At 48.3% G+C, this 25,729-nt stretch overlaps 1 protein-coding gene and 1 long non-coding RNA gene across 7 annotated transcripts in view; one reads left to right on the forward strand and one right to left on the reverse strand.

Annotated features, from left to right (window-relative positions):
- Positions 1-485: 485 nt before the first annotated feature.
- On the reverse strand, positions 486-2,730 carry CYP8B1 (cytochrome P450 family 8 subfamily B member 1). The gene has a single exon (XM_077303747.1). It carries the CDS (start codon positions 2,487-2,489, stop codon positions 957-959), a length of 1,533 nt encoding a protein of 510 aa, XP_077159862.1. The 5' UTR covers positions 2,490-2,730; the 3' UTR covers positions 486-956.
- A 5,553-nt stretch (positions 2,731-8,283) lies between these two features.
- The window catches only part of LOC143820532 (uncharacterized), a 35,913-nt gene continuing 18,467 nt past the window's right edge, over positions 8,284-25,729 (forward strand). For 5 of the 6 annotated variants that reach the window (XR_013225394.1, XR_013225396.1, XR_013225395.1 and 2 more), the window contains exons 1-6: positions 8,308-8,375; positions 12,546-12,666; positions 13,935-14,100; positions 15,657-15,896; positions 17,126-17,204; positions 21,590-21,726. This is a non-coding gene — a long non-coding RNA (uncharacterized LOC143820532). Of the gene's footprint in view, positions 8,376-12,545; positions 12,667-13,934; positions 14,101-15,656; positions 15,897-17,125; positions 17,205-21,589; positions 21,727-25,729 lie in introns of all 6 variants that reach the window. The other variant, XR_013225397.1, reaches the window with a different exon arrangement.

Raw genomic sequence — 25,729 nt, forward strand, 5'->3', positions numbered from 1 at the left:
TTGCCAAGCGTTACATAAAGGTCTGTTAACTCTTTTGTGATATATGTGCCGATCTGCCACTGTCCAGCTCAGGGGTAGGCAAACTGTGGCCCTCCAGATGTCCATGGGCTACAATTCCCACGAGCCCCTCCCAGGGGCTCATGGGAATTGTAGTCCATGGACATCTGGAGGGCCACAGTTTGCCCAGCCCTGGTCCAGCTGCTTCTATCCAAACTTAGCTGTGCTAAGTTGACTCTGATTAGCCCTTGCTGGAAACTAACCCCCCCCCCTTCCCATTTGCAATAGCTGGCAAAATCTGTTTCACGTTATCTGCAGAAGTGTGCATGCATGCAGAAGCTTCTACCCAGTATAAAACTTCCTTGGCCTTCAAGGCGCCCCTGGTCTCAGACCAACACGGCTGCCCACCTGAATTAACATACCTGAAGAAGTGTGCAGGGACACCAGAGCAGAGACCCAGAATAAAACTCTTGTCGGTTTTGAAGGTGTTCACCGGACTCCAACTTTATTCTTTTGCCTCAGACCAGACATGACAACCCACCCGAAACTAAACTAGATGTTCGCTCAAGAAAAAGCACAAAGGTTTTCCTCGCCCTCACCCCACCGGCTTGTTCTTCCTGAGCAGGCAGCCTGCTAAAAACAGGCTACTACTATCTCTGTTGAATCTTGTTACCTCGCGGACCACCAAGGCTGCCAGCCTCCCCAAATCAGCACCAACCCAGGTTCTCCTCAGCTCTGGCCTTTGGTCAACAGGACCGGTTTGAGGAATTTTGCCACCTCAAGCGAGTCAAGAGCCCTTGGCCTGGACGGCTGCAATTGCAAGCCCAGGAAGTGAGGTTCGGTCCCTCTCGTGTCCCTGAGAGCTGAGAACGAATCAAGGCTCAGCTGTGTCTAGGCGCCCTCCTCAGTCTGCCACCCGAAACAGCCGCTTGGGCAGCCCCAGAACCAGGCCTTGCTGCTCAGTCCCGTAGCCGATACCTAAACCGGACATCGTGTGTGGGCTGCATCACGCCGAACCCGTAGCGGGTCTTCTCCAGAGGCGGGACTTCCTCTTCTGGGTTGACCAGCTGCATCTCAAAGTAGGTGAGCATCAGAAAGACAAACAGCTTCATCTCGTTGACGGCAAAGAAACGTCCGGGGCACATGGAGACGCCCGCCCCCCAGGGCATGGTGAAATACTTCACCTTTTCGCCGTTCTTGTAGAATTCCTTTTTGACCCCGTTTCGGTTAAGGAAGCGGTCGTATTTGAAGAGGTGAGGCTCCGGGTGGATCTCCGGGTCCATGTGGGCCGCCAGGTAGGGGAAGAGCCCGATTCTGTCCCCCTTGCGCACGGCGTATTCCCGCCCGTCGTTCATCTTGAGCTTCGTGTCGTCCAGCACGGCCCTGATCAGCAGAGGAGCGGCCGCTAGCCTCAGCGTCTCCTCCACGGCACTGTCCAAGACCGGGGTGTTGGTCAGCATGTCCTTGGAGACGTTAATCACTTCCCCACCTGGTTTTACCTCCTGGCCAGACTCACTCAACACTCGGTCCACCTCTTTCCTCACGTCTTCCATTGCCTCTGGGTTTTTCATAAGGTACAGAAGGAGCCAGAAAGCAGCTGGGCCGGTGTTTCCTTGGGCAGCCCAGAGAAGCAAGAACATAAACCTGTCCCGCATGTATTCGGGCATCCCCTCCTCAGCCAGCCGCTGCTCCTGCTCCCTCACCCACCCGCTAATGTTGTCCTTCTGGTACACGTTCTTCACCGAGAGGATGCCCCAGAAGAGCTTCTTCAAGCGTTCGGCTTCCTGCTTCTTTCCAAAAAACAGCGTGGAAGTGGCTAAGCGCGGGAAGAGTCGGTCGTATTTCCGAAATTTTTCATATACCTCTTCGGAGTGCTGCAGGTCGTCCCTTTTGGCCCACGAGGGGCCTTTTTCGCTTCCGTTAGGCTCGTTCCCGTACAAAGCGAGGTATCCAGCTCTGAAGACCGTGTTGTAGCAGAAGTGGAACAGCCCGTCTTCTTTCCAGGGCTTCCTCTCTTCCGCTGAGCCCAGGCTGTGGAACATGACTGTCTGTAACCCGTCCATCATGGCCTGCGTCATGACCACGAGCCCGTTCCCCTTGAGGTGCTTCGTGCTGGCGGTCTCTATGATCTTGTGGCTCATCAGACAGGGCCGGTAGCTAAACACTTTCTCGACGAGCTCGGAGGCAAACTCGTTGAAGTCCAGCTTGGCCCGCGCCTCTTTCACCACCATCCCGAACGAGAGGGGGTCCATCAGGAAAGTGAAGTAGTAGCCCCCAAGCAGGACCGTGAAAACATCTCCGTGCTTCTCCTGCATCCTTCGCAAGAAGTCCACGCCGTCGCGCCGGAATTCCAGGGCATAGCCTAGCCAAGGAATTGGCCCCTTTTCCAGGGGGGGCTCGTTGTCTCTCCGCTTGCGGAATGCCCCTGCCAGGTACAGCCCACCCAAGGCGGCCGCCAAGACCGCACAAAGTACTGCCGTCCAGGGCTCCATGGCAGAACGTTTTACAGCGGAGCTACCTTGCAAACTGTTTGCTGTCAGAAAGTGCTTATGCGGCTGGTCTTATCTGCTTTCAAAGGGAGTTGGCAGGAACAGAAAGACCGAGCGTGCTGTAATTAACTCTTTGTTTTGCATACTGGATTGTCAGCAGTGGATTTCAAACCCCAGCTCGTTCCGGAGTTTCCAGGAGACGTTCCTCTGGGCTGGAAAGACTTTTTGGAACTGCGGAGATTTCTTCTAGGGCAGGTGTAAATTGAGAGGGTTTGGAGGGGGCGCTCACTGTGGCTTGGTACTCACTGTGGCTTCAGGGAGTCCACTGAAGAAGCAAGAGTCCGGGTTACGGGGTCTTCGTGTCAACAGCAGTGTGTCACCTGAAATAGGAAACTGAGAGCAATTTTGTAAACTTTATCTGAATTCCTTCTAATAATCAGACAAATAGTTAAGCGGGGGCAGAAGACCATATTTCAATTTGTAATGTTTGAACAATCCAAACGGAAAGCACCCCATTTTTGTACACGCTGCTTTTAAGCCACTCAAAGAGTTTCAATATGCAGAAAAGCTGAGCACCTGCCGCTTAAGAGCAAAATCGATTTATTGAAGAAAGGAATGTGCCTTATAGGACAGAGAAGGGATAGGAACCTGTCTGTCTGTACTTACCGAGAGAGAGGAAGAGGCCAACGGTCCTCAGAAGAACTGGGAAAACTTCAATAAGCCCATCAGAGACAAGAAGGGAACAATTTGAAACAGGGGGAGGCCCCTAATCTTGCTAAGCTAGCTAGTTGTCCCCTTTGCTGCCCCTGCAGGATTGTCCTGTCCTCTCTCTGCATTTATGCCCAGTAGATATTGTGTATTCCACCATAAACAATGTAAATCACTGCTCTCCAGCCCACAAGTTCAGTCCCAGTGAGGTCCCTTCTCTCCCTAAATCCTGCCATTTCCAGATTCAACCCACAAAATCTCCAGGGGGGTTTCAATCCAGAGTTGCTAAGCCTGCAGTGGTGTAACTGAACCTATTTGGGCAAAAACAAGGAGGGAAAGGAGACTTGGGCCTCCTTAAGAATGAAAAACAGAAGCTAATGTTAGCTGCGTTAGATCCTCATTAAGATCCACTTCTTTGGGTGCATGGAGCACATTATCAATCAGCAGATCATCCTGAAGGACTGAAATGATGTCTCAAGAGTTACCAGTTTCCAGGTAGGGGCAGGGGACCCCCCAGTTTGGAGCCCTTCCCTTGCTCCATGCCAATCAGGAAGGGGGGGACCCCCCCAAAAAAAAACAGGCAAGAAGCCAGAAAAAAAACAACATGCCTACATCAACTGGAAGTGCTGCAGTTACATCAGTGATGTCAAAGGCTGATGCTCTGATTTGGGGGCAAAACTCTATGATGAGAAGCTAATTCTACCATAGAGATTTTTGCCCACAAACATGTAGTGTGGTATGTGGAGAATCCAAGACAACATATATATATATATATATATATATATATATATATATATATATATATATATATATATATATATATATATATATATATATATATATATATATATATATATATATATATATATATTGCCTGTATCTGACAAAGAATCTAGGAAGCATGCCACGGGTTTGCCCAAAGTGGGGACGATGCCAAGGATGAACACACAGTATGTTCCCAGGTGGCAGAGAGTAGAACTAAAGATGATCATGTTTCTTGACAACTCCTTGCTGGAATGAAACTGCTACGGAATTCTGTGGGTGTGAGGAGACGATTGAAAAACAGGTGAGATTAGTATCAGTTCTTTGGGGAGCCTATTGTCCCAAAGGAATGCCCTTCTTTAGGGTGGGGAAAGAAAGCCATTAACGACACAGTCTCACCCTGCAGTATGGGCTGGAGACCGGGCATCCGGCTGGCTTCCATGTCTGCAGTTCAGGAGCAAATCATGTGCCTTTGTGCTTTAGATGCATTGACCATCTAATCCAATGTTCATTTCCTGGCAATTACTGTGCTCCAAGATAATACTTGGGATAGAATGTATTGGAGACCGGATCAGGTTCAAGGTTTTGATATTAACCTTCAAGGCCCTAAATGGTCTGGGACTGGCATATCTACAGGACCGCCTTTTCCACTATCTTCCCCAAAGGTCATTAAGAACATCTGACCAACACCTGCTCAAAATCCCAGGCCCAAAGAGGTGAAATTGGCTTTGGCCCCAGCCTGGTAGAATGTAATCATATAAGGTCATGTTGACCCGCCCACCCCTCCCAAAACGGCCAACGGTGGGCCTGGAGGAGCTGGGAAGGGGAGGGGCTCTGAGTGGGTATGTCCCCAGTTCTGCTTCCCAACCATATTCTGCATGATTGTGCAACTTCTGGGGATTCTCGAAGCCTGAAGAAGGTTTCAGGGGTTTCTCAGTGATAACAAAGTTGAGAAAGACTGACCTATACAAAGATGTGTGTGTGTAATGAGGATTGCCCAAACTGTTTAAGTGAGGTTCCCCCTCCCCGCCGATAAAAAGAGAAAATTCTTGCTTTAGTTGTGGTCCTTCTATTCAGAGACAGTCCCTTTGAACATCAGCCAACTGATCAGCTATTAAGGTGTGCCTTTTTTTTTTCCAAATCATTTGATAATGACAGGTCAACAGTCAAGATTATATCTGTGAAGGGCAAAGTTTTCTCGCTCTTGTGATTCCCCAAGAGATATTCTCATCTACCAACTTTCTGTCCTTTCCCTAATAACTGGGCAGAGTGCAGTGGGTACTGCGTAGATCAATGGATGGCAAATTCCCTGTAACAGTTTTCACAACATTCACCCATCTGTTCTCCCTTTTCCCAGTAACTGAGTGATAAGATAAGTTTGTTCATTTGGGAGTGGGCTACGCTCCAGCAATACATGGATCGAGAGCTTCCAGAAGTACAGGCAGGATTTCGAAGAGGCAGAGGAACTAGAGATCAAATTGCCAACATACGCTGGATCATGGAGAAAGCCAGGGAGTTCCAGAAGAACATCTACTTCTGCTTCATTGACTATGCTAAAGCCTTTGATTGTGTGGAGCACAACAAATTGTGGCAAGTCCTTAAAGAGATGGGAATACCAGAGCATCTTATTTGTCTCTTGAGGAACCTATATGCAGGTCAAGAAGCAACAGTGAGAACCGGGCATGGAATCACTGGTTGGTTCAAAATTGAGAAAGAAGTGCATCAAGGCTGTATACATCATGAGAAAGGCGGGGTTAGATGAGTCACAAATTGGGATCAAGATTGCAGGGAGAAATATCAACAACCTCAGATATGCAGATGATACCACTCTAATAGCAGAAAGTGAAGAGGAACTAAAGAGCCTGTTGATGCGGGTGAAGGAGGAGAGTGCAAAAGTTGGCTTGAAACTCAACATCAAGAAAACGAAGATCATGGCATCCGGCCCTCTCAATTCCTGGCAAATAGATGGGGAAGAAATTGAGATAGTGACAGATTTTATTTTCCTGGGCTCCAAGATCACTGTAGATGGGGACAGCAGCAAAGAAATTAAAAGAAATTAAAAGCGTTTGCTGGCGGGGGCTCGTGGGAATTGTAGTCCATGGACATCTGGAGGGCCGCAGTTTGACTACCCCTGCCCTAGCCCACATCAGCAGGGCCACGGTCTCTCAGATCTTACGAAGCATGTATGTTCACCAGGCGAAACATCTTACCACCAGAGGTGTTATCAGGGAGATACAAAGGCATTCCCTTGGAGGACAGATTGTGCAAGCTCTGTGCCTCTGGGCTCGATTCTATACATCACATTGTACTGCACTGCCCGTCACACTCCAAGCTCTGTCGCCAATTGATTGGCCCACCCCTGCACGCTTTTCCAGAAGGGATATCCATCTATGGTCCTATTACTCAATAAATGTTTAACAATTATTTTTTTACTAGGGGCAAAGCCTGTTGCATTCAGGAATACAATGGGCGCTAGATCAGGGGGATGGGGTGGAAGAACTCTGTGGATGGCCTCCCCCTCCCCCTAGGACCTGGAAAGGCTGCAGGCAGCTGTTCGGGAACACACCGGCAGGGGAAGCTCTCATGCAGCAGGGATCTGCAGCCTCCGAGCCTCAGAGGGCAGTGGAAAGAGGAGGGGGTGGTCAGGGGTGGGGGACGGAGGGTGATTGGCCGGCCGCTGGACAGACAGGCAAGCCGATTGGAGGAGGAGAAGGCATTCGGTTCGGACAGCCGCCCTGAGTGGGTGTTAAGCGCTGAATGGCACTTAAGCCCTGAAACACAGTCCTCCTCCACGGCCTTACCAGAAGCATTAAGGGGAACAGATAATTATGTATACACCACCCATTTTGGAAACCCTTCCAGGGCCATCAAGAGACCCCGGGGTTTCACAAAACCCCAGTAGAGAAAGCCCAGCTTAAAGGCAGGGGAGACTGTTAGAAATAAAATAAATATTACATGATCACCAAACTCCTGGCAGGGCCCAGAATTTACAAGATCTGTCACCTCTATGATTCAACAACCTATGGAGAATATCCTACATGGCGCATCAGGGAGATGTGTAGCGAGCGTTTTTAAATTAGGAAATTCCTGGTAGCTTTCGCATACTCCCCTCCTGGGTCCTGATTGGCTCAATGGGAGTCTTCCTGCTCCTTTTAGCCCACTTCCTCCCTGCTTGCCTCCACAACAGACAGAATGAATGCAGGACAGTTAAGCAGTTAGCTAGAGCGCATTCAGAAGTGGGTGACCGTGTACAGTTCCACCCACCGGTTTTGCTTTAGCCAGCTGTTTTTTGTTGAGAGCATGCACCTATCAGGAGAGGCAATTATCCCCTGGAACGTCAACAGCATTCTCAGGGATGGCCTCAGACCTGTGGAATGATCTTCTCAAGAAGGTACGTGCAGGGCGCCCTCTCTGGGCCGCATTCTCAAATTGTGTCTTGTTTCCGAGAGCTGTTTGTCTGGACCTGTTTCTGGCAATAAGAATATTGGCCTTTGATCTGGTTAATGTTGTTTTATGTTGGGAGTGTTGGCCTTCTGGATATTTTATTTTATTCACAAGCTGCATTGAACGCCTGGAGAAGGGGGATATAGGTTTTAGGTAAAGGACTTTCCCACATTCTCTTGTCAGTTCTGGCCCCACACGGCTTCGGTCTATCCCCTGATTTCTGCCTTTAGCTTTCACATCTTTGGGTTGGTTGGTTCCCGGGTTTTCACCCTGGTTCTTTTGAGACCACTTTATGGCAGTCTTTTCCTGGATGTGGATTCTGAGTCCACTTTTCCATTGTGCATAATGTCTCTGTCAGTTTTCTTTGTTCTGCCGACTTCTGTCTCCCTCCAGACCCCTTTTCTATGATTGGACCTCCAGCCTTCCCCACTGACCAGGAGAAACAAACCAGACTGCAAGAGGACAGCATAAAAGGCCATCTTGAAAATAATGCTATTATTTGGGTCCTTCGTTTCTATTATTTATGAATGAGCCTTGTTTGGGTTGGAACTTCATAAATATAATCCTGATTGCCCAATTGTATTAGGCAACTAAGGAATTTAACTGGAAACCAGGTGCTCTTCTTCACTCTCTTCTTGGTTGCTTGTATGTCCTTGTTGCAGGGGTGGCCAATCCGTGGCTCCCCAGATGTCCATGGACTACAATTCCCATGAGCCCTGTGGACATCAGGTGGAGAGCCACAGTTCGGCCATCCCTGCCCTGTTGTTTCAGGGTTTCCCTTCCCTCCCTCTAGTGGTTGCTTTGATATTACATCACAATGTCTCTGGCATATTTCCCTGGACTTTAAAACTGCTGGAGGTACAGTGATGTCATTGTGAACCAACAATTACAGGGTGCAAAACATGTGCAGGAAGGGGGGAAGAAACCCTGAGCAATAGGACTACGTGAGAAAATGAGAGTGTGGAGGAGTTTCAGGTGAGGAAAGGCATCTGGTTTATTTGTTTTATGTGTATGCCTCTCTGTTGGCAGAGTTCAAATATGCAAAGAGGGACAAAGCACCAGACAGCTTAAAAGAATGAAATAGTTCTTTTAAGAAGAGGAAAAAACGTTTTGTACAAAAATGGGGGGGTCATCGTCTAGGCATGGAATTGGAGTCACTGTGAGTGAGCAGGTAGTTGTGAATTTCTTGCATTCCACAGAGGGTTGGACTAGATGACCCTGGAGGTCTCTTCTAACTCTATGATTCTGTTGAGAGAGGAGAGAATTTTTAAACGGTCTAACTCAACCTTTTCCAACTTTTTGACTGTGGAGGAGCCCCTGAATTAAATTTTCAGGCTTTGAGACCCCCTGGAAGAGACATCAGCCGGGCACGACCCCTGCCATGCCCCTAGCAGTAACATCACTGCCCACACCCTTCACCCTCCTTTCACTCCCCCCCCTGCCTTTACTACTACAGCAGTTGCTCTGCCTTGCGTAGGCAGGAGGGAAGGGCAGGAGCTGCGAAGACAGCTTGGACCCCTCTCCATACCGTGCCGCAACCTATTCCTCCTTTTTGCACCCACCGCCTCCCCACCAGGCAGAGGTGGACATGGAAGGAGCTGGAGTTAGGAAGGCAGAGGGAAGTAGGGAAAGGGGGAGAAGCCACTGCCTCTTTCTTTTTCTCCCCTTGTCAGCTGAACTACTCAGCCGAGCCCAAACCCCCCCCCCCTTCCAGCCTGCAGGATCTCACTGACATTTAACGCAGAAAAAGCAGGTCCTCCAAGGGCTCCTGGATGCTGGAGAGAGAAGAGGCGGTTTAAGGCTCCACCCCATCCTAGATGCAGAAACCACGAGGGGACTCATTCACGGTTTGGGGGGAGCTATGAGAGCGGCCAGTTCCCTAGCTTGTGGCCGAGTCTATGAAGATAGGAGGGGGAAAGCCACAGGCCCTGAGCATCCATGGACCTCTGGTTGGGAATCCCTGGTCTAACTGTTGTCTCCATTCATTCTGTTTGTTCTGGAGGCAAGCAGGGAGGAAGTATGCTCAGAGGAGCAGGAAGTCTCCAAAGAGCCCATCAGCATGCTGGAGGAGACTATTAGAAAAAAAGATCCGGAATTTCCTAATTAACTATGTTAAATACGTATCTCCTCCGGTGTCCCCTGCAGGATAGTCTTGTCTTCTGCTGTTAAATCATGCGCATGACAGATCTTGCCTAGGTCAAGGCTTTGTGGGACTCACGGAGGCTCCCAAGGTCAATAATCTAGCATCCATCAACACACACACACACGCACACACAAACACCACAGTGACAAAGACAATTTGTACCCGTGTTCTTATCCAGCTGAGATCATAATGAGATGAGCCTGATAAAATAAAATCCCTGGCTAAGATAACGCAACTCGTGTCCGAACTCTCAAGGAAGGAGGACATGCCTTTGTGGGTGGCTGCTTAGAAGGCATAATGAGATCAGATATCTCAAGGGCTTCGTCGTGGGATGTGGAGGGAAGAAGACACGGAGGCCCAACCGAGATGCACACGGAAAACACTTTCATATATTTAAAGTCCCAGAACTCACGCTCGAAAGAATTCAAATGGGAATTTGTGGATTTCCTGACAAGAATTTACAATCTATCGCTAAAATCTACCTCCATTCCCGAGGACTGGAAGGAACCAAAAGAAGGTCCCAGAGGAGATCCAGGAAATGACAGGCCGGTCTAGTGTTCATGCCAGGAACATTGGTGGAAGCTGGTATTAAAGACAGAATGAGTCGGCACATCGAGGAACAAAAGCTAATCAGTAAGGGATTCTGTGAAGGAAGACCTTTGAGAGGTCTTGGAGGGGAGTCAACAAACATGTGGACAAGAGTGACCCAGCAGGTCAGCTGATCTCAACTATTTTACCATTCCGAAATCACTGAAACATTATTTTGGCTTCGTGAAACCCCAGAAGTGGAACAATCGTGCAGAATAGGGTTGGGAAGCAGAGCTGTGGACACACCCACCCAAGCCCCTCCCCTTCCCACCCCCTCCAGGCCCATCATTGGCCACTTTGGGAGGGTGGGGCAGGTCAACATGACCATAAAGGGTCCCCTACCTGATAAATGTTTAACAAATCTTTAAAAATATATTAAAAACTGATTCACTCCCACCCATTTGGGAAACCCAGCACCATCAAGAAACCCCAGAGTTTCATGAAACCCTGGTAGAGAAAGTCTGTCATAGATGTTGTTTACCTAGACTTCCAGAAAGCTTTTGATAAAGTTCCTGAGCAGTCATGGGTTAAGAGGACAAGTCCTCTTGTGGATTAAAAATGGGACTGGTTGGGCCATTGGCCTGATTCAACATGGCTTCTCTTATGTCCTGATGTCCTGGGCAGGGATGTTCTGTATTCTTGGTACTTTGGGGGGCTGCAACAGTGAGAGGGCTTCTGGAGTTCTGGCCCCACTGGTGGACCTCCTGATGGCCCCCGGGTTTTGGCCACTGTGTGACACAGAGTGTGGGACTGGATGGGCCATGGGCCTGATCCAACATGGCTTCCCTTATGTTGTTGAATATCTATATTTCAAATCTTTCAACATCAATCTTTCTAATACTGTTGATGCTTGTCCAAATGCACCTCTCTGTAGCCAGGCTTCCACCTCTTTTCCTTCCAGAGGTTTGAATAATCAGAAGCTGGTTAGCCCCCCTTCACCTTACAGGCTTGGTTGCCTCCTCCAGCTGGACCTAGTCCAGACAGGCCCTGTCATCTCTGATTTTGCTCCAGTTGACAGTGGGTGCCAAAAAACACAATTTATCCAGCGTTCACGGCTGTTCCGGTTACTGCCAGGTGACAAGAAATCCAGCTGCTACTTCCTTTTCTTTAATCGGATGCCAAGTTTTGATGACGGGTTGTCCGATCCAAACTGGTGATAAACGTCCGATAAACGAATTCCAGTTCAAGCATAATGACGGCCGAGCGTGTTTGGAAATTGATGGAGAGGTGAATGAATGATAGATCGGGTTGCAGTGGTCATGAAGCTGGCATCTTCCTTGGCACGTTAAAATGATACGTTGGCAGAGATCACGTTCTGAAGGGTACACCAGGTCACACCCACGCAGGCCATGCGGAACGGAGGAACCCTGTTCGCTGACGCAAAGTCATTTCCACAATTTGTTGTTGTTAGTTGCGAAGTCGTGTCTAGTCTATTGGGACCCCCTGGACAATGATCCCCCAGGCCTTCCTGTCCTCTACCATTCCCCGGAGTCCATTTAAGTTTACACCTACTGCTTCAGAGACTCCATCCAGCCACCTCATTCTCTGTCGTCCCCTTCTTCTTTTGCCCTCGATCGCTCCCAGCATTAGGCTCTTCTCCAGGGAGTCCTTCCTTCTCATGAGGTGGCCAAAGTATTTGAGTTTCATCTTCAGGATCAGGCCTTCTAAGGAGCAGTCAGGGCTGATCTCCTCTAGGACTGACCGGTTTGTTCGCCTTGCAGTCCAAGGGACTCGCACAATAGTTATTCCCAAAGCCAAATTTTGATTTTGTCTTTACAAATCTGAGGTTGCCTGAAGCCTGCAGATACACACACACACAAACACACACACACACACACAAAGAGAGCTCGTGATACTTCTGGGGCAGATAAACCAGAATACATCCAGAGCTCTTGTGACTCACAGTGCATAGCTCCAGTTAGGGTTGTCACACCCCCAGTTGGGGAAGGGGATCTTTCACCCCTTGAGGGGTTAGCAGGAGTAACACTTTTACAAAGTCACGCTGGCTGTCACTTCCAGAGAAAAAGGAGGTTAGATTTATTTATTTATAATTTGCTTTCTAGCTTCTTCCCCATAAGTGGGCTTGGGGCAGTTGGTTACATAAACCACTTAAACTTCAAACCACTTAAATTTTCAAAAAAAGATAAGCACAGTAAAATAAGAGGGGGGGGATTTGCCATTTCTGTTATCACTTGTCTAGCTCAGCCAGTCTCAACAGGGTCTCCCCCCCTCCATTCATTCATTCATTCATTCATTCATTCATTCATTGGGTTTCCATCCTGCCACTTTCCATAGACTTGTGGCGGATTACATAAAACAGATAAATCCCGCAATGAAACCAATCAACTCCCCTTAAAAGGAGTATTTATTTAAAATGTGTTTATTTATAGGTTTGTTTGTTTGTTTACTTTTAGATTTGTTTCCCATTGCTCTCAGCATGCTGGCTTGCGATAGGTTACAGGTTAAGAACAACAACAATAAAAAGAAATGTAACCACTCCCAGCTGCTAAAATCAAGTCCCATCAACGGAGGCAGGTAAAAATAAACCCAGTCCCCCCTCTTCCCCGAAAGTCCTGGCAGCCTGCAGCTTTTGGCAGCCATTTGCTGTAAAACCTCAAGGCCTCAGCCATGGGGAGAGAGGGAGGGAGGGAGCTGAGGACCTTGCAGCCCCAGCCTTGTGGTGGAAGAGCTCCCTTTTGCAGGACCTACGAAACTGCAAAACCCCCCGTGGAGCACCCTGCCCCATTTGAAGGGGGCCAGAATTTTTATGAGGCGTTACAACAGGGGTAGTCAAGCTGTGGCCCTCCAGATGTCCATGGACTACAATTCCCAGGAGCCCCTGCCAGCTTTTGCTAGCAGGGGCTCCTGGGAATTGTAGTCCATGGACATCTGGAGGGCCGCAGTTTGACTACCCCTGCGTTACAGACTAGTTAAATAAAGCGATTGAACAGGGGTCAGTGGCAAACCGTACTTATCTGATGCACCATAAATCAACACTGGAGTTCAGAAGAAAATAAAGTCCAACATTAGATGATATTGAATCGCAGAAACTGCTCTCTTGTCTGTCTATGTTACCTTGGGAGAAAATGCAGCGTGTGGAGGGTCATATTAAGGTGACGCAAAAGAACAAGGTCTGTGCCGTCGAATGCCGGCTTTCTTCTTATCTTTTCCCCGCAAATAGCAGTTCTGTAATTTGTATCATATATGCAGTGTTTCTCTTTTCTCTCCCTCTAAATATCATTTTCTTTTTTAAGAAAAAGAGATTCATAGAATCCTTCAGTAGGAAGGAGCCAGGCCGTCTAGTCCCACCCCCTGCTCAGTGCAGGATCTGCCTCAGGCATCCAGGAGAAGAAGAAGAAGAGTTGGTTCTTATATGCCACTTTTCCCTACCCGAAGGAGGCTCAAAGTGGCTTACAATCGCCTTCCCATTCCTCTCCCCACAACAGACACCCTGTGGGGTGGGTGAGGCTGAGAGAGCCCTGATATCACTGCTCAGTCAGAACAGTTTTATCAGTGCCGTGGTGAGCCCAAGGTCACCCAGCTGGTTGCATGTGGGGGACTGCAGAATCGAACCCGGCATGCCAGATTAGAAGTCCGCACTCCTAACCACTACACCAAACTGGCTCTCTGTCCAGCTGCTGCTTGAAGTCCACCAATGAGGGGGAGCTCCCCACCTCCTCAGGCAGCCTATTCCACTGCTGAACTACTCTTAATGCAAACATTTTCCCCCTGGTATCTGGCTAATATCATTTTACATGTAGCTTAAACCCTTGACTTTGGGTCCTCTCCTCTTCTGCCCACAGGAACCTTTCCCTGCTCTCCTCCAAAGGCACAACCAAACTTTGTCTTCTGCCCTGATTGCTGCTGCTTCTTTCTGCCTGATCGTGGCCCAGTTACACAAAGACCAGCTGCCTCCTGGCTCAACTGGACACGGGAAATGGAAGCATGAAAGCTCATGTGCATCGGCAGGTTCTCTCTCTCTCTTTAATCACTATAATTATCAAATCTGGGGCTGGAAAACGGGTCACTGATGCCAGATGGTTATTAGAGCCCTTAATGCTACCTGAAACCTGCATAGCCAGGAACACAGCAAAAGACTCTTCGAAAAGGACCTCACGTGTGTCAGGGTATTGCTAGGAACAGATGAGGACCATAGAGCTGGCAGGAACCCCAAGGCTTCATGTAGTCCCAGCCCCTGCACAGGGCAGGAATTCATAGCTCCCTCCACATTGCTGCATGCCCGGTGGGGGGCAGGAAGTCTCCAGCACCCCTGGGCCAATCTGGCCTGGACAAGAATTCCTTCCTGACCCCAAAGTGTCAAGCAGTATCCCCCTGGGCAGGTAAGGAAGGGCCATGAGAGCCAGCCCTGACAGAATCCCTCCTGCCCACCCCTCACCATCTGCCTCAGTTCACAGAATCGGCTTCGCTGTCAGGTGGCCATGTAGCCTCTGCTGAACCCCCCCCCCCAAGAAGGAGAGCCCACCACCTCCCGAGGGGGCCTGTTCAACCTGCTTTAACTGCCAGGGAGTCCTTCTCCGTGTTTAGCTGAAAACTCTTTGAATTTAATTTCCACCATTTATTTATTTGCTTCCTTACTCACTTGGTTACCACCCTCCTTTGCAGCTCAGGGCAATTGACATGAAACGCAGCGATAAATACAATCCAACAACTGCAAACAGCAGAATGGTGACACCAGACTTAACAACCAGTAAGAACTATTTCCAACAACACAGTTCCACATCAGTAGTGACAACGTGGCCAGCTGTGATCCCGAAGGCTGGTCTATGTTTGGGGGCACCTCATGTGGGGGAGTTTCGGGATGGGGGGCCAGCAGGAGCTGTTGTTTGGGTTGGCCTCAACCAAATGCCTGGTGGAGGAGCTCCCTTTTGCAGGCCCTGCGGGACTGAGCTAGCTCCGGCAGGGCCCTGATCTCCTTTGGGAGCTCGTTCCACCAGGTGGGGGCCAGGACAGAGAAAGCCCTGGCCCTGGTTGAAGTCGAGCGGGCTTCTTTGGGGCCGGGGATCAGCAGCCAGTTGGAGGTGGCAGAGCGTAGGGCTCTTTGGGGAGTATATGCAGTGCCAACTCTCAGCCCCACCTGCCTCACACGTTGCCTGTGGTGGGGAGAGGAAGGGAGAGGCGTCGACAGCCACTTTGGAATTCCCTCGGATAGTGAAAAGCGGGGTATAAAATCCTCAGATCATCTTCTTTGAGACCCAGCGTGTTATAGTGGTTAAAGAGTGGCTGTCTGTGATCTGGAGAGTTGGGTTCGATTCCTCCTCCAACAGGCAGCCAGCTGGGTGACCTTGGGCCAGTCGCAGTTCTCATAGAGCTCTCTCAGCCTGTCTTACAGGTAGTCTGCTGTGGGGAGAGGAAGGGTAGGTGTTTGTAAGCCACTTGGAGAGTCCTTCAGGTAGTGGCAAGTGGGCTATGAAAATGTAGGTCTTCTTCAAGAAAGCTTATGTGCTGGGTAATTTTTTTCGGTCTTTATTATACTCCTCATCTCAAATGTTGCTCTTCTGTTATAGATGAATGTGATTATCCACTGGAAAACTGTAAGTAGGCAGATCTTCAGTAAGCCTGCCCATGAAAAAGTGGCTCTAAAATGCGACGTCGTCTGTACTTTGTCCGCGGAGACTGTCAAAGATTTACTAGAATTCACCTGAAAGTGCTGGCTTGCCTCTGGAGAAAAGAATCCCTCAACCAAACAGGCCGAGCTGGGCCCGAGGAACAGCCAGATACTGCGGGAGCCACTGGACAACCTCCAGGTGGGCATGAATATTTCATTCATTAAAGCAGGGGCAGTCAAACTGCGGCCCTCCAGATGTCCACGGACTACAATTCCCATGAGCCCCTGCCAGCGTTTGCTGGCAGGGGCTCATGGGAATTGTAGTCCGTGGACATCTGGAGGGCCGCAGTTTGACTACCCCTGCTCCAAAGCATCCATTTCCTCCAGAGGAATTGACACCTGGAGATCAGCAGTCGTTCCTGGAGATCTCAAAGCAGACCCTACTGGGAGAGGTTCCGGGGGCAGTGGTGGAACAACCTTCTCTGGGGAGACAAAAATACCATGACCCCCCCCCCCAAGTGTCTCTGTACAAGCAGGGCAAAAGCTGAAGCCATGACCTTGAGCGTTCTGCTCAGGTTTTTACTGAAGGCTGTACTTTGAAAGGAATGCAGTGGCCTTGGGGCCTTGGAAAGAAGATTATGGTGAATTATTAGCCAGCTCTCAGATAAGATCTCACCAGTTGGCAGACATGATAACGCAGGGGATGCCCTTCAAAGCACTTGCCCAAGCTACAGCAACCATCAAAAGCCTAAAGCAGCTGCTGCAACTTCCGATGTGAGGCAGGGGTCCTCTGTTCCAAATAGAATCATAGAATCATAGAGTTGGAAGGGGCCATACAGGCCATCTAGTCCAACCCCCCGCTCAACGCAGGATCAGCCCCAAGCATCCTAAAGCAATAGAAGAAGAGTTGGTTCTTATATACCGCTTTTCTCTACCCGAAGGAGGCTCAAAGCGGCTTACAGTCGCCTTCCCTTTCCTCTCCCCACAACAGACACCCTATGAGGGAGGGGAGGCTGAGAGGTCACCCAGCTGGCTGCATGTGGGGGAGCGGGGAATCAAACCCGGCTCGCCAGATTAGAAGTCAGCACTCCTAACCACTACACCAAGATGTGGTCTTTGGCAAAGAGACACAAAGCTAGGTAAGGCTTCGAACTGGAGAGCCGCTCTTGGTCCAAGGAGGCAGTTTTCCTGTTGGGCTGCACAAAATCTGCAGAGTGCATGCCTGAGCAGGATATGAAGGGTGTCCTGGAGGCAGGCAAGCGGGAGGAGGAGGAGAGGTGGAGTTAGCATAGTTAGAGTAGGAATTTCCTGAGGGCTTTCAAATAATCCCTTCCAGTATCCATTGGCTGTTTCGGAGACTTCCTGCTCTTTAGAGTCTAAAGTTTAGACCCATGGCTGCATGTCTAATGGAGACTTACTCTTTTCCAGAATATGTCCTGGTCTAAGGCACGTGTGTTTTCCTTCCATCCATCCATGGGAGTACCGAATTTATTGGCCCTGGACAGAGGTTTATATTTCTCATTCTTTGGTTGTGTTTTGGAATCTGATTCCTGTTTTTGCTCGCAAGGCACTTCAAAGCAGGATCTTTGCTCTTCCTTAACGCCTTGACAAATTGGTTCACATTTCCTGTCTCTGAAACTAGTTCTACTGGAAGCAATGTAATTGGAGATGTCGATGAACCAAAAATAAGGATGGCGAATATGTCCTGGATTGTTTTGAGCAATGGCTAATTTGTGTAAGAGCGACAGAAGGGAAGGAGTTTTTCTTTCCGCCTTCAGTTGAGAAAGACATTACAATTAGAAAAAAAAAGAAATACAAGATTGGGACCCACGGATAATTTAACCATGAGAATGGGGGGGGGGGGGAACCCGGAAAAGTTATATTATTTTTCTGCCCATGTGAACTTCTTTGTTTCTTGATTTAATAGACGCCCCTGAAAGTGAATCCAAAAGTAAATGCAGAACCACTGACAAACGCTCAACGTTGAAAGCAGAACACTTCTAGAGTCCGTTTTGGTTGCTTCATTAATTATTAAAATAGAGATAAGACCCATTTTATTTATTTTTATTTATTTATTTATTTATTTTATATTTATATATATTCCCTGCCACTCCTGAAGCCGGCTTGTGGCAGGTCACAAAAGTCCATAAAAACCCTTTAAAACCCCCATAAAAGGACATAAAAACACCATTACAATCATAATCATAACAATTAAATATTTTTGATGTTTGATCCCATATCTTCTTGATGTTTATTGTATAAATATTATACTGTATTTTGATAGGCTGGGGCAGGTTCCTTTTTTTCTGTTGGCAGAGTTTAGGGCACCAGGCTGCTTAAATGAAGAACATGGTTTTATTGTGAAGAGAGTATTTAATTCAATTTCCTATTTTCTTAAAAACCAGAGAGAAAAACCGGGGTTGGAGCACTCTATGTGCAGCATGATTCCCCCCACGTGCCATTTTATCACTTAAATAGCACTCGTTAAGCTAAAGTATACGTTTGCTGAATAGAAAGCCTGAGCAGATGGCCACTGGAGAGAAAGGAGATGGGTAGGACAGTAAGGAAGGAACAATGTGGAGGCTACAGTTGTCACAGTGTGTTTTTCTCCGTTATCTGATTCTTGGATCGGGGTTAGGGCTGTTAAGATGAGAACTTCCTGGAGATTTGGAGGCGGAGTTCCAGAAGGGACCTCAGCAGGGTATAATGCCACAGCGTCCATCCTTCCAAGCCAACAAGTTCTCCGGGTCAACTGGCAAGCACAGGCCCTGGGGAAATCTGAGTCTTACTGGTGTTGGCCGAGCTCAGTTGTGGGGGAAGGGATATTGTGACTGGTTATTCCGCTGCAGCTTTTAGACAGCAAAAACCGACATATGGATTGATCCATGGAGGGACCATAGGTTCCTTCTCAACCTCCTACCTACTGTCTCCACATTCTCCCATCACTGGTTTATCTCCCGGGTCTCCCTCTTTCCCCTTTGCAGACCCCTGCTGCTTCTCCCCACTTCCTTCTTTTCCTGAATTATGTCCAGGTTGGGTTGCCACAGATCAAGAAGGATCTTGACAAGTTGGAACGGGTTCGGAAAAGAGCCACTAGGATGGTAGAGGGGCTGGCATTGCTGCAGCTGCTGCTTTGTTTTAAGAATATTCTGCAAACCTGGAGTCCCATCCCCCCCCCCAAGTTTGCAGAGACATGTACCTTTCACTGGGTGGCCCCCTCGTGTGGGTGTTTTTATCTGCACAGTGAAGCCCATGTGGGAATCAGGTCTACAATAACCCAGATATCACACAGAAGAAGAGTTGTTTTTTCTTGCCCACTTTTCACTACCCAAAGGAGTCTCAGAGTGATTTCCAGTTGCCTTCCCTTCCTCTCCCCACAACTCACTCCCTGGGAGAGAGGTGGGGCTAAGAGAGCTCTGACAGAACAGCTCTGCAAGGACAACCCTAAGACTAGCCCAAGTTCAGTCAGCTGGCGGCACATGGAGGAGGAGTGGGAATCAGGCCTGATCCTCCAGATTGGAATCCAACACTTTTAACCACAACACCACACTCTATGCTCCGGGCGCTGTCTTTTCAGAGGAAATTAACCCCTTAGCTCTGCCGTGAGAACTTCTCCCCTTTCATGGGGCCATGCGTCATGACAGTCATGAATGGCATTCACAGCACTAAAGCACGTGTTTGCTGAATTAAAGGTTCAGAAGACGGAAGCCACAGATAATGCAGATAAAGGATGTTTAATAGGAGGGATGAAGCCATGCAATACATATGACTTCTCGCTGCAATCCTGTTTGCGTTGACCTGTAGTAACCTTTGCAGACTAAGCTGCACAATAGATTTCAGGTGAGCAGCCGTGTTGGTCTGATACAGCAGAGTCTAGTTCAGCAGTGGAAGGGGCTGCCTGAGGAGGTGGGGAGCTCCCCCTCACTGGCCGTCTTCAAGCAGCGGCTGGACAGATCCTTCTCCTGGATGCTTCAGGCTGATCCTGCCCTGAGCAGGGGGCTGGACTAGATGGCTTGGGATCCTTCCAGCTCTATGATTCTAGGGTGCCTGACGACATCTTATTCCCAAATGAACCTATCTTACCTCTGTGGGGATCTAAGGCCCTGTCCCCACCACCTGGCAGCTCATGGTCATGATGGCTCCAGAATTACAGAACTCCTTCCCCCCCCGGGATACTTGCCTGCCCTTCCCACCACTGGCTCCAATAGCCGGTCCAGATGTTTTCATTTTGCCTGACATTCCCTTGCTGGCCTCTGTTCCATGTCCTGTGTTTTAATTGGTGGCTTTGTGTATTTTACTTTTACTTTTAGCATACGTATTTTAATTTTAACATGTGCGTTTTGCTTTTAATTCCAATCGGTTTTATGCTGTGTAGCAATTTGTTTAATTGCAACTTGTCTTAATCATTGGCCATCTCGTCAGTCCTGGTTGGGCAGAAAGGTGGGAGAGGCATTTATTTATAAAGAAATGAAATTGCAGATTTGTTTGTCATGAGACGTTTGCAGCAGTGTTCAGAGTCTGCATGGCCCAGGTTTGTCAGAGCCCCAAAGCTAAGTAGATTTGGTCACAGTCAATACTTGAATAAGAGACCAGTAGAGTTGCACTAAAAATGTTTTTTTAAGGGCATAATGTTCAGTTGATGATGTCCCTGAACCCAAAAAATGTCCCCATAACAGACTTCCAGAATGGGATCAGCACTCACAAATGGGCAGAGTAATAAAAATTGGGCCCTTCCTGAAATGAAGGAATCAGACCTGGCTTTCTCAACCAGGGCTTCCTGCAACCCTGGGATTTCTTGATGGCTCTGGAAAGGTTTCTTAAATGGGCAGGAGTGAATTTTGTATAAATACTTTAAATGTGTTAAACGTTTATCAGGTGATATGTTCATAGATGGTCATGTTGACTCCTCCTAAAATGGCCAGTGATGGGACTGGAGGGGGTGGGAAGGGCGGGGCCCTGGGTGGGCGTGGTCACAGCTATGCCACCATACTCTGCACCAGGGGTAGTCCACCTGTGGTCCTCCAGATGTTCATGGACTACAATTCCCATGAGCCCCTGCCAGCATTTGCTGGCAGGGGCTCATGGGAATTGTAGTCCATGAACATCTGGAGGACCACAGGTTGAGTACCCCTGCTCTGCACAGTCGTGCGGGTTTCTCAATGGGTTTCTCAACAAAAAACAAGGGCTTTGTGACAGAAGGTCCTCCAGTGGCGAGATTCGCAAGATCTAGGCAGTCTTATTCCCCTTCCCCTCTCATTACGGAAAATCCTGATCTTTAGAAGAATCTACGTGTGAGGGTAAGTCACAAAGTATTGCTCCTGGGGTCCTAGTTCAGACGTGCATGGGCTTATTCCAAACAGAGCATGTTTAAACATGGTTCTGTGATCCGTGGATGTCTGCAGACAAGTTCTCTCAACAATACACTCGTCTTAGTCCCATTTGGTTCTCTTGACAAAAAAATGAAATCTGAATTTATGAGAAATAGACCAGGAAAGCTACAAAGTTTCTATAAATCATGACAATGCACCTGTCCATTCTTTGAGGGTAGCAAATGTTGTTCTATGAGAATTTCGTTGGGAAACTTTAACCCGTCTGTCCTTCAGCCCTGATCTTGCCCTTTCAGATTTCTTTTTGTTTCTAAAACTCAATGAAAATGCCAAGGGAACATGATTTGGGTTTCTCGAGGATGCCAAAACGGCTGAATTGATGAGGTGCAAATCGAAGAGCACCAAATTCTCCAGGAAAGGGCTAGAGAGATGGAAATGCCACCTTCATAAGCATAGAGACCTAGGCGGAGGTTAGGTCAAGAAACAGTAGCTTCGTGTTTTGATATTTTCATTCGACAAAGGTTGGCTTGATTTTGTAACAGTCCTTTTGGATTAATCCTCACAGATCTGTGCCAAGAACGTTCCGTTTTCCGAATGCCAAGATGGCACGCTTTTGCCTCGACACCCGGTGACCACCCATATCTTCCTGGAATCCAGAGATAATCCCTTGGTTGAAGGAAGTACTTTGTAGGCTGGACTAAGGTAGGAATTTTTAGTAATAGCACTGGCAAACACCCACCCCCAGCTTTCCCAACACGGTTTGAATCATACCCTGCACTCTTATGCCCGGCAACAACTCTTAAGAGAAGAATGTGGGCGCACCAATTAAATCAACGAAAGACGTATCATGCGATGATAAGCAAACCACTTTTCCCTGGAGAACTGGAGAGATGTCTTACTGTGGGCTTCAGGCTTCTTCTAAGGGCCAAGGTGGTTGTGCCGGCATCCACGGATCCGTCCTGTGGATGCCCACCAGCACATCGGGCAGAGCTACCTTTTAATTCCCCGCGCACACGGTGTTTGAAAATGTTTATTCCAATTTCAATGTGCATACCCTGTGAGGGAGGCAAGGCTCAGAGAGCACTGATATTAAGAAGAAGAGTTGGTTCTTGTATGCTGCTTTTCTCTACCCGAAGGAGGCTCAAAGTGGCTTCCAGTCGCCTTCCCTTTCCTCTCCCCACAACAGACACCCTTGAGGGAGGGGAGGCTGAGAGAGCTCTGAGATTACTGAAGAAGAAGAAGAGTTGGTTCTTAGATGCCGCTTTTCTCTATTTGAAGGAGTCTCAAAGTGGCTTCCAATCGCCTTCCCTTTCCTCTCCCCACAACAGACCCTGTGAGGAAGGTGAGGCTGAGAGAGCCTTGGCATTAAGAAAAAGAAGAGTTGTTTTTTCTGCTTTTATGCTGCTTTTTTCTACCTGAAGGAGTCTCAAAGCGGCTTCCATTCGCCTTCCCTTTCCTCTCCCCACAACAGACATCCTGTGAGGTGGGTGAGGCTGAGAGAGCCCCGAGATTCCTGAAGAAGAAGAAGAGTTGGTTTTTATATGCCGCTTTTCTCTACCCAAAGGCGTTTCAAAGTGGCTTCCAATTGCCTTCCCTTTCCTCTCCCCACAACAGACACCCTGTGAGGGAGGGGAGGCTGAGAGAGCCCTGAGAGAGATTCCTCCATGAGAAAAGCTCCACAAACCCTGCATAGTCCAACAACTGCGAGTGTGTTGATGTACTATTAATAAATCTATTAAATGTCAGTTTGACTCATTTGTTACAGACCAGCACAAAATACAAAGCTGAGAAAGATAAAACATGTGAACAATATAAACACTGTCCAGAAGACCGACATCCCAATAGCCGTTGCAACAAACAGAATTCAACACATAATTGTTTCTTTCCCTGCATTCCCCTTTCTACTCCGTTTTTATCTTTTCAACTGTTTGTTTGTAGCAAGTTGTGCTAGAAAGTGGAGGTAGAAACTACCATCAAGTCAGTGAACCTATATCGACCCCTTGGGGCTTCCAAGGCAAGAGTCCAATGGAGGTGATTTGCCATTGTCTCCCTCCCTCCCACCTTGGACTTTCTTGGTGGTCTCCCATTCAAGTCCTAGCCCAAGGTCAACCATGCTCAGCTTCTGAGATCTGAGGAGATCCAGCCAACTTGGGCCATCCAATCCCAGCTCAGAAGCTACTTTCTGCTTGGTGTAGTGGCTAGGAGTGCGGACTTCTAATCTGGCGAGCCAGGTGTGATTCCCCGCTTCCCCACATGCAGCCAGCTGGGTGACCCTGGGCCAGTCACAGAACTGATATAGCTGTTCTGACCAAGCAGTAATCTCAGGGCTCTCTCAGCCTCCCCTCCCTCACAGGGTGTCTGTGGTGGAAGAAGAGTGGAAGGGAAGACGATTAGAAGCCACTTTGCCTCCTTCGGGTACAGAAAAGTGGCATCTAAGAACCAACTCTTCTCCTTCTCCTTCTCCTTCTCCTTCTCCTTCTCCTTCTCCTTCTCCTTCTCCTCCTTCTCCTTCTCCTTCTCCTTCTCCTTCTCCTTCTTCTTCTTCTTTTTCTTCGTTTGTGACATTGTCTACTATCTTCTGACCTGGATCTCATTCCAAGATTTCATGAACCTCTGGAATTTATAGGTTCCTCCATAGCCCGAAGTGCATTTTTATCAGCGCAGTTCATCACAACCAATTAATATTACTAATAATTATCAGTACTGGAATTCTGATACTGAGGGTTGCATCATACACGTGGCCTCGTCTGCTTCGTGGATCCTGCTTCCGAGTTCCGGCATTTCCAGCTATTTCCCCATATCAATTAGCCCTAGGTTTCCTTTAAATCCGACATGGGGAGAATTGATTCATCTGAACTCTGGTACCGGAAGAGGATTCTGTGGATTCCACGGACAGCAAAAGTCACAAACAAGGAAATGCTACACCGCTGACATATCGTTTGTAGGCAGAATCCCGAAACTCTGGCTCACTTACTTTGGCCATACTATGCGATCCAACTCCATGGAGGGAGCAATCAGGCTAGGATTGGTCAGTGGTCAAAGGAAACAGACTGACAAAGAATGCAGTCATTGGACACAATCAAAATGGACACAGGACAGAGCATCATACAACTAAAAGAAGTGATGCAAGATCAGAAGATGTGGAGACAGCTGAGCCACTGGATTGCCAAAAGTCGGACCCGACTGAATGGCTGGCATCCTCGTCCTTCCTTTGATTGATGTTTAGGGATCATAGGAAAGGTTCAGTGTTCCACCTCCTCGGTGATCATTTAATTATACATATAACACATGAAGCTACCTTGTACTGAATCAGGTCCTTGGTCCACCAAAGTGAGTATTGTCTACTCAGACGGGCAGCTGTTCTCCAGGACCCCAAGCTGAGGTCTTTTGTGTGGCCTCCTGTCTGCTCCTTTCAGTTGGAGATGCCAGGGATTGAACCTGGGACCTCCTGCATGCCAAGCAAGAGGCTCTTCCACTGAGCTCCTCCCCTAAATATGTTCTTAATATATGGACACATGAATCTGCCTTCTACTGAATCAGACCCTCGGTCCATCCAAGTCAGAATTGTCTACTCAGACTGCTGGAGGCACTCCAGGATCTCAGGCCAAGGTCTTTCATATCATCTTCTACCTGATCCTTTCACCTGGCGATCAGAATCAAACAGAGCTGGAAGAAACCACAAGGGGCCATCCAGTCCAGCCCCCCAAAACCTTCTTGGGGACTAAAAATCCAACCCTCCTGACAGGTATTCATCCAATCTCCTCCTAAGCATTTCCAGCAAAGGAGACTCCCCCACTCTCTGAAGCAGGGAATTGAACCTGGGACCTTCTGGATGCCAAGCAGAGGTTCTACCACTGAGCCACAGCCCCCCTTTCTCCTGACCCATGCTAAGATGGCAGCAGTATAAAACAGATCTATTTTACAGGCACAGAGTTAAGATAAATTAAAACAAGAAACACGAAAGACATTAAAAGAACCCCTTCTTGTTCACCCTCTCAGTACTTCTATCAACCATGTCCAGGTGTGGAGTAAACACCCATGCCCCAGCCCTGGTGTAGTAGTTTGAATTCAGAATAAGATCCGGACGATGCAAATCTGAACCCCAGCTCTGCTCTTGATGCTTCCTGGTTGCTCTTGGGGCCGGTCACAATCTGTTAACTTAACCGACTTCCCCTGTCAACAAAATGGTTGAAGGGAAACTATCGTAAGTCATTTTGGTGTCCCCAGTGAGGAGAAAGTAGAGTCCAAATCAAGTATCAAGTAAATAATACCTAATCCGGTTTCTGAGCAAACCACTTTCCTTATCTCAGATGGTTCCTCGGCCTGTTTTCACTGTTCTTTTTGTCATGCTAATGCCTGTGGATTAATAAGGTAATGCATGCAGGGTGGTATGCAGTTTATTCAGATTCTCTTCCTGGAATTAGTAAAAGGATGGCCCAGGAATGCTTTCATGACAGCCCTGTTTTAAATGGTTCCCCAAATGCCTTTAGGGATGCAAGAATATACATTTTGTCGATCCCGCAGAACAATTCACTCCTTTGGGAATGTCCTCCTCCTTTGGGTAAGGATATCCTGGCTTCCCTTGAAAGTCTTCCGTGAAACTCCACTAGCTGCGGTCAGTGTTGTCTTGGCAAGAGGTATTGGCTATAATTCTCGTAAGATATGGGTTCAAATCCAAGGGTGTGCAGCAGGGGGTGGGGGGGGA

This window comes from Paroedura picta, chromosome 11, assembly GCF_049243985.1.
Source record: "Paroedura picta isolate Pp20150507F chromosome 11, Ppicta_v3.0, whole genome shotgun sequence".
Taxonomy (NCBI): domain Eukaryota; kingdom Metazoa; phylum Chordata; class Lepidosauria; order Squamata; family Gekkonidae; genus Paroedura; species Paroedura picta.